The sequence below is a fragment of the Mya arenaria genome, chromosome 10, assembly GCF_026914265.1.
Source record: "Mya arenaria isolate MELC-2E11 chromosome 10, ASM2691426v1".
Lineage (NCBI taxonomy): Eukaryota > Metazoa > Mollusca > Bivalvia > Myida > Myidae > Mya > Mya arenaria.
In genome coordinates this window covers 8,267,093-8,275,320 of record NC_069131.1, presented here as the reverse complement: position 1 = coordinate 8,275,320, position 8,228 = coordinate 8,267,093, and the positions used below count along the sequence as shown (strand labels likewise).

Here is an 8,228-nt window from a genome sequence, read left to right as displayed (position 1 = left end):
TCATAATTTAGGAGCATGCCAAACGGCGTACATCATTTAAGAGTATGTCAAACGGCATTCATCAGTTAGGAGCATGTTAAACGTCGTTCGTCATATAGGAGCATGTCACATGGTGTACACCATTTAGGAGCATGTCAAACGGTTTACTTCATTTAGGAGCATATCAAACGGCCTTCAACATTTAAGAGTATGTCAAACTTCATTCAACATTTACGAACATGTCAAACAGTGTTCAACATTTTATTTAGGAACATGTTAAACTGCGTACATCATTTAGAAGCATATCATACGGCGTATATCATTTAAGAGCACTTCAAACGCCGAACACCATTTAGGAGCATTTTGAACGGCCTACATCATTTATGATTTTTTAAAAGGCTTATACCATTTAAAAGCATGTGACAGTCCTAACAAGCTTTTCCTATGATTTGACCTAATGACCTAGTTTTTGACCATACATGACCAGTATTCAAACTTGACTTGGAGATTATCATTATAAACATTCTGACTAACTTTCATGAATATACAGTTATAAATGTGACCTCTAGAGTGTTAACAAGCTTTTCATTAAATTTGACATGGTGACCTAGTTTTTGACCGCACATGACCTAGATTCGAACTTTTCTTAGAGCTAATCAATATAAACATTCTGACTAAGTTTCATGAACAAACAGTCATAAATGGGACCTCTAGAGTGCTAACAAGCTTTTCATAAAATTTGACATTATGACCTAGTTTTTGACAGCACAGTATCCCCCAGACCGTGTATGTACACAACCTTTGTTAATTGATCTTAATGTTAATGCCTAAATGTCTTATCAGATTTCTAATCTGAGTATCCTGCTGTGCAGTTTTAAAAAATGACCCCTAAATGGCACTGACCCCATAAACGAATACACAGGAAATTGACCCCTACTGTGACACTAGTGCAATTAGCAGGAGATGCACAGCATGGGATTATCATGCCAAACATTCCTTAGACTAGGCCTTTAAGGAGCATGTCAACTGCTTACATTATTGATAAGCATGACAACGGCTTATATTATTAAGAAGCATGTCAACGGCTTACATCATTAAGAAGCATGTCAACGGTTTACATCATTATGAAGCATATCAACGGCTTACATCATTTAGGAGCTTGTCAACGGCTTACATCATTAAGAAGCATGTCAACGGCTTTCATCATTGAGAAGCATGTCAACGGGTTAAATCATTAAAAAGCGTGTTAACAGCTTACATAATTTAGACGGACACAAATTGAATACATTATAACATTATGGTACACGAATAGCTTATATCATTTAGAGGCACGGCAATGGATAAAAAGATACAGAAGCACGCACATGACCTTCACCATTGGAGGCATGTCAAAGGCCTACATCATTTAGGATCACCCAAAGAGCAGAATAATCTAGAAGCGTGTTAACGGCTTCCATCCTTGAGGAGCATGCATGTTTACATTATAATATTATATGAACACTCACGAGAGAAATAACATCATTACACAACAAAAACGGACTTCCCGTGCATCATTATATCTGAACCAATACGTGTTTGTGTAAAACAGTCGCACTGTCTTTTAGACTCACACGAAACTTTTGATAACTGTTGCTTCTTTCATGATTTAATGCATTATAAGGGGAATTTATTGTCAAATCGTTTTCATACTAAGTGAATGTGTATATGCATGGATGCAATTTAAACTTACCAACAAATTTACTGAAATACTTATTTAATTGTGTGAAACTATACAGCCCTGACAACTTATAGACCAATAAACAAAGCCACTGTATTCCAAATGTTGGTGTGGATACTCATGTCTTTTGAACATTTCCACCGACGTTCTTGTAGTAGGCATTTTCATTATTGTAGTAAACTCCGGTGTCTTTACTTTCCATACTCAACCCAGACCGTGGCTCGGATTCGGGAATTTCATTCTCGGCTGTAAAGTAAATTATGGACAAAACTGTTAAATAAATTGAATTTTGGATGCTAATACCAGACAAGAAGGCTTACTATCGTCTCCAAAAAATATTTGTTTCAGAACGTGCCGTTTATTTTTTTGCTGTAGTATTTTTGGCGTGTTTGGTTTAAAATATGTATTTGAAGTACTGAACTTAATCGAAATATTCTATTGTGGACTTATCTCGACCACCTTTAAGTCATTTGTTTTCTGTTCAACTAGCTTATTGGCGCCTTATGGCAGCTTAATATACAAACTATGCAAATACTTTCTACTAAAACCTGTTGCAATATATATTGATATGATATTAAATTGTCAAATATTCCTGCATTCGTTTCTGATCCCTGATCAATAAATAAACAAATATAATATGAGTTATATACCATTTTTTGCGACTTCTAAAGTTGTGTACGATTCATTTTGGCCTCCTTCTGGCAATATGTCTTCATACGTCTTTTTCCTCTCATTTCTATTATAATAATAACAATAATAACAATAATAATAATAATAATAATAATAATAATAATAATAATAATAATAATAATAATAATAATAATAATAATAATAATATTAATAAATAGTAAATTCGAGTATGAAAAATCACTTTCAATTAAACAAGTTAATAAATAATAAATGCATTGTACAATGGCAAATATGTTAGTTGATGGTTTTCCTCGTTTCTCTTTACAATGTTCTTTTTTATTTGCATGCTTTAAAAGGCTACAGAGTAAGAAAGGAAGTATATTGCTTTATTGTTGAAAGATATCTTGTTTCTCAATTACATTAATGATACAATGTTAAACCTTTATCGATATACATATTCACCTTAGATTCCCTCTTTTCTTAACAACAAGCACTATAACCAGTGCTATAACAACACACACACCAAGGGCACCACCGACCGCTCCACCGATAACCGAACTAGAGCCATTTTCCTCTTCCGCCCCAACGGTTTGATGTTTTTCGGCTTCTGAAACATTGCGATTAAATAATTAATGACGTTCAGATTAATGACCCGAGGCACAAAACTATGATTAATGGGCGCTTAAGGGAGTAAGAATGAACAAGTTAGTAGGCCATGATAGTTCACGATCATTTTCATTATTCAACAGTAGCTTGGTGGTTTTATGACTGGTTAAAATGCTTTACAGGCGCATATATATTAGCGAATATTTAAACTATTTTTCATACATCGTGGTACGTACGAACCATTTTGTAATTATTTAACAGTTGGTAATAAAACCTTTAATACAGGAAGAAGCCAATGTTATGAAATTCTTTCCCTGAGCAAATACTTATACAAGAAAATGGGAAGATTCTTTAAAAAAGCAAAAACTTTTTGTATTCAACCATCATATGGTTTATACATATTTCGATGCGCACGATAAAAGCAAGGATATATAATTCGATAATATATTTGTATAGACATTTATACAATAAATAAATGAAATCTGTGGTCTAAAACATTACAACGTGGACAAAGTCTCGGTTCTAAAACTGACAATGTTATTACGACATTATACGACCTAATAACAAATCAAACTAATGAAAAGACGGAACTACGGTTAACACAACCAATGCCATATAGTACATACATATGTTAATTGAAGTTAATACAACATAATGTTCTGGTGGTATATGATGTACGATTGGATATATTTTCCGCCTAATTATTCAATATAGCATAACATCCTTAAAACATTATGAGTAATTTATACATAGATAGACTTGTAAATATAATATACAAGTGCATACCAGAAGTACAAGTATCGCCAATGAAACCATTAATACATCCGCGGTTGCACTTTCCTGTTGAGTCGCATTTTGCTTCTGTTAGGGAACCTGCACAGTTCTGAGAGCAGATATTTTCGCAAAAGTTCCCATAATGTGATACCTCGCAATTCTCACAACGTCCAGATTCTATGTCACAGGTTCCACCCTTGCACGTACTGCTACATTTAAAAGTACACATAAATCCGTAATAAGAGTTCTTACATTCAGTGCATGTTACGTTGTCTGTACATCTTACACAATTTCCAGGACATTGAACCTGATGTTGACATGACCCATCTACCTGGTTACATATATTTCCAACACAGTCTTCCGAGCATGTTTTGTTACAAAACGGCCCATAGCTGCCATTGTAACACGATTTACACTCCCCCTCCTGAGTGCAGTTACCATCAAGACATTTAGTGCATATCATATCACAGCTTGTTCCGAATAAGCCAACATAGCATGAATTGCAATGTCCGGAATATTGCTCACAACCCCCATTACAATTTTCTGAACACGTGTTGTTACAACCTGCACCAAACCAACCGGCAGAACACTCGATGCACTGTTCACTGTCTCTGCATGATGAACACGTGTCTGGACACGTTTCATTTATACACTCACCAGTGAGAATATCGCATCTTCCGTTGCATTCACACGGAATACCACAAAGTTGTCCGTATTTTCCAGTGGGACACACAGAACACGACGTGCCAGCAGAGCATTTCTCACAATCAGAAAAACAGTTTCCATTACATTGATTTCCATAATACCCGTCTTTGCACTCACATTCACCGTTAACCCCACATGTGTCAGTAAGGCAGTTTGCCGAACACTTGAGTTGGCATGTACGTCCATAAAAACCACGTTTACAAGTACATGTTCCATCAAACGAGTTACACGTTTCTGTGTTACAACCGTCAGAACAAAATGATTGGCAAATGGTGCCCCACTTTCCTTGCTTACATTCGTTACAATGCGTTTCATTACTGCATGTAGCACAGTTCGTTCCTACGTACGTGCACGATCTACATTCCTCAGCTGACCGTAAGTAGTATCCAGAGTCACATGATGTGCACACAGTTTTATTTTCACATAAAGCGCAGTTTGCGAAACAACCTTAACAGAATAAAAAAAATGATATAAAGCAGACTGTATCCGTAGACAGTGTCAGAATCATAATGCGTCTTTTAAATATACAAGGCTAATATGTAAGCCTTTTGTTTATTACATCGTTTACTGATCCTATAAGGTTAGAGAAGTTGAATAAAAATGTTTGTCACAGTCAATACAAAATTAGTGTCAAAAGTTGAAGGTTCAAGGAAATATGAAATCAGATTTTGTATTGATCAGATGACATTGATATCTACAAAAGAAAAACACATCACAAACATAACACCATGGTCATATAAAAGCATGGAATAGTAATTGTGTCTGTGTTACTTTAGTACGCTAGTATGGTTAATAAATAAAGTTTATAAAATCTTATATACTATGAATATTAATAGCGCTTATATTAAAACAGATTACATAAAATAAATGTTTGCTAAAAAATAAGACCCTAAAGCTTTAAATAAATTTAAGTCCATCTTACCAAAATATTTCGATGTAGAAGGTAATTAGCAAAATATAAAAAAATACTTACTCGGCTGAGAGACGCAGGAATCGGCTTTGATCAAGATAATATACACAACAATTAATGATTTGTTTAAACTATTCATCTTTATATCCGAATCAGGTGAACAATCTATCTGAATATGTATAATATAAAAAGAAGTCAAAGTTAAAGCTAACTTGTTTATATCCCAACACACCCTAGAGTAGACGCGGAAGTTTTAAAGAAGTTGTTTACTTATGATTCTTTGGGTCGTATGAATTGAGTATCCCATTAGAGGGACTTTATGCTAGATTAGCACCAAAAAAAGTTATTTTCTGTAACGAATCTCAGGACAATTATTCAGTAAAATATTTTACTCTTTGATATCATAATTGTAAAGAAATACCAAGCTGTAAAAGAAAATTGAGTCGGGGACCGGGTTCGAACCGGTGTCGCCAAAATTGCAGTCCAGTGTAATATCCACTGTGCTACGAAGGCTTACCGTAAACGGTTGGAAATTTAAGCTATATACCTATCTTGGTAATATCATGTGATAACATCGACTAGCCAATCATGCATAAGAAATGAATTCTACTAGGTAGACAAACCTAGTAATATATTTCAATAGAAAAATACGAAAAAACTGCAAAAGATAAATAAATTGTAAACTATGTGGTACTAAGTAAGTAAGTTTCAATGCATTGTACACATCGATACCAAGTTTATGTCAGTTTTCAGCAATTTTCTTTTTTCCAGTATTTCATCATACGGAGTACAGCCCCTTTAAACCGATTCAACTCGTTCGCGTGATTTAGAATGTCATGTTTCAAATACAAGTTGATGATCGAAGCAGTTTGCTTAAACTGTTAGATTGGCATGTAATCGATTGTTTGTAATTAGAAATAGGCGTTAACTTCCTTAAATGTAATAAATCAAGCGAGTGTGTTTATACCCCTTACTTGACAATTTTAACCTGTCTTTATATACAAGTATAAACGGGGGCACTACGAAAATATCACACACACAGTTGTATAACTATATGTTTTTGCAAATCCGCGGATAACGCGTAACTAGATTTATATTGGCTCCTTTCATCATACAATTCGGGGGTGAATGCGAAAAGGTTCTAAGTGACAATAAATAAAGAGAAGATAGAACCTTTACCCTTTCACCCCTCGAAATGGAATTTGAAGACAAAACTTAAATATTTAAGAAAAACATAGATGTCTGGTGATTTTGCGAACGTCTGTTACAAAAATAAGTTCGCGATTGGCTTGAACCTTTTATTTCTCATATATATAAATATATATACCTAAAAAAAAAACCTATGCACATTACCGAAATAAAAATACAACAGATTTATTTACAATTGATTTTTTTGTGAAGGAGTTCATTACCCATCGACGTTTAATGATATATGTTTGATATGTTTCCGCCATGTTATTGTGTCGAGATGCTGCCATGTGGCACCATAAAATGCTATAAAGTGGTATTCACCGACATAAATGATATTTTTGCTAATACACTCGCGTGCGTATCATGACTCGACGTCATTCCCGTTGTTTGTTATGATAAGATAAACGAAATAAAATATAGAAACTGTTAGTGACGTCACTTACAGTGTTGTGTAAAACAAAAATCGTTAGGGTGATAATTACTTAAATCCTATGATAAATGACTTACAGACTGATAATATCGTTGACATGCTGGAACATGGAAAGTGATTTTCACCGAATCAAAGTAGACAGCCACCTCACTATCAATAACCGTGTAACCATCCCTATTTATAACGGTAAAATAAAGCAAAACGTTAACACTTAAACTTATGCAAAGTTTTAAAACGCTGTTATGTATACCAACAACAATAAAAAAGATAGCATAACGACTGCAACCACTCTCATTAACACAAAAATCAATTTCCCGTCGACGACATGTTTACTATTACTAGAACCGTTTCTATTTGCTGTGGTTTATTTATTTAATTTTTGTCGTTTCTTAATATCACCAACATTTTACATTTACATATTTTCAAGAAAATCACTACAGAAAATAATGCACACGTACCAGTTCGGGCCTAATTTTTCAAACATAAGTTAGAGGGCAAGCTACTATTAAATGATTGTCGTGAATCAAGACAAATATATAAGGCACTAGAATACTTCATGGTTATCAAGCATTATATCGTAGCTTAAAAGCATGTTTGCAATACAAAGCAAGTTTTCGTAGACATGCAGTATTTTCCGAATTTAATGATTGAATGAATTTAAACATGCTTGATCTTGCAAAGTTAAAATTATTTATTTATTTTCTCCTAATATCATATATTGCGGACATATCAAAACAAGTGATATTCGTCTTGTGGTGACATATGCATAGTAGATTTTAGTGCTCTGTATATCACTAGTGAATTTAATGCGTCTATATCATTTATCCAATGCCCAATAAATGACATGGGGCAGGAGATGCTGTAGCTTAATCTTTCATTAGTCTGGTTTAATAGCTCAACAATTTCAGATAAATGGATGGAAGCAGAAAGGTTCTAAGTCCTTTTGTTTGGGATGCCACTTAATTATCGCGTTGTCACTTAGGGCTACGATTTAACCATAATACATGAACGAAAAAAATGCTTTTGTTAGAAGTCCTTTGTGAATTCCAATGAATGGTCGGATTTGAACTGGCTGCCAGTTTTTTACGATGCGTATAAGCACACATATTTCTTGAATACGATGATGACTGTCCTTACTGACATTCGTGGTAATCGAAAACCTATATTAAAGTGTACATTGCGTGCCGCAAATAACCACACTCCTAAGAGAAGAAAAAAATCTGTTTGGCATAGGATAAGTGCTTGCTAAGTATTGATCGAATGCATTCAGACTAAAAAGTTAGTAT

General features: G+C 34.2%; 1 protein-coding gene across 1 annotated transcript; it reads right to left on the bottom strand.

Annotated features, from left to right (window-relative positions):
• Nucleotides 1-1,814: 1,814 nt before the first annotated feature.
• On the bottom strand, nt 1,815-5,533 carry LOC128204284 (scavenger receptor class F member 1-like). The gene is made up of 5 exons (XM_052905695.1): nt 5,385-5,533; nt 3,719-4,858; nt 2,789-2,933; nt 2,347-2,432; nt 1,815-1,942 (listed from the first exon to the last, which is right to left on the bottom strand). The coding sequence occupies exons 1-5, from the start codon at nt 5,458-5,460 to the stop codon at nt 1,815-1,817; spliced, it is 1,575 nt and encodes a 524-aa protein (XP_052761655.1). The 5' UTR covers nt 5,461-5,533.
• Nucleotides 5,534-8,228: the final 2,695 nt, after the last annotated feature.

Coding starts and splice junctions, on each gene's coding strand:
- LOC128204284 (XM_052905695.1), bottom strand. CDS start 5,460: ATGAATAGTTTAAACAAATCATTAATTGTTGTGTATATTATCTTGATC. Junction 2,934..3,718: donor TGGCGATACTTGTACTTCTG/GTATGCACTTGT, acceptor GCAATGTTTCAG/AAGCCGAAAAACATCAAACC. Junction 1,943..2,346: donor TTTAGAAGTCGCAAAAAATG/GTATATAACTCA, acceptor TTTACTTTACAG/CCGAGAATGAAATTCCCGAA.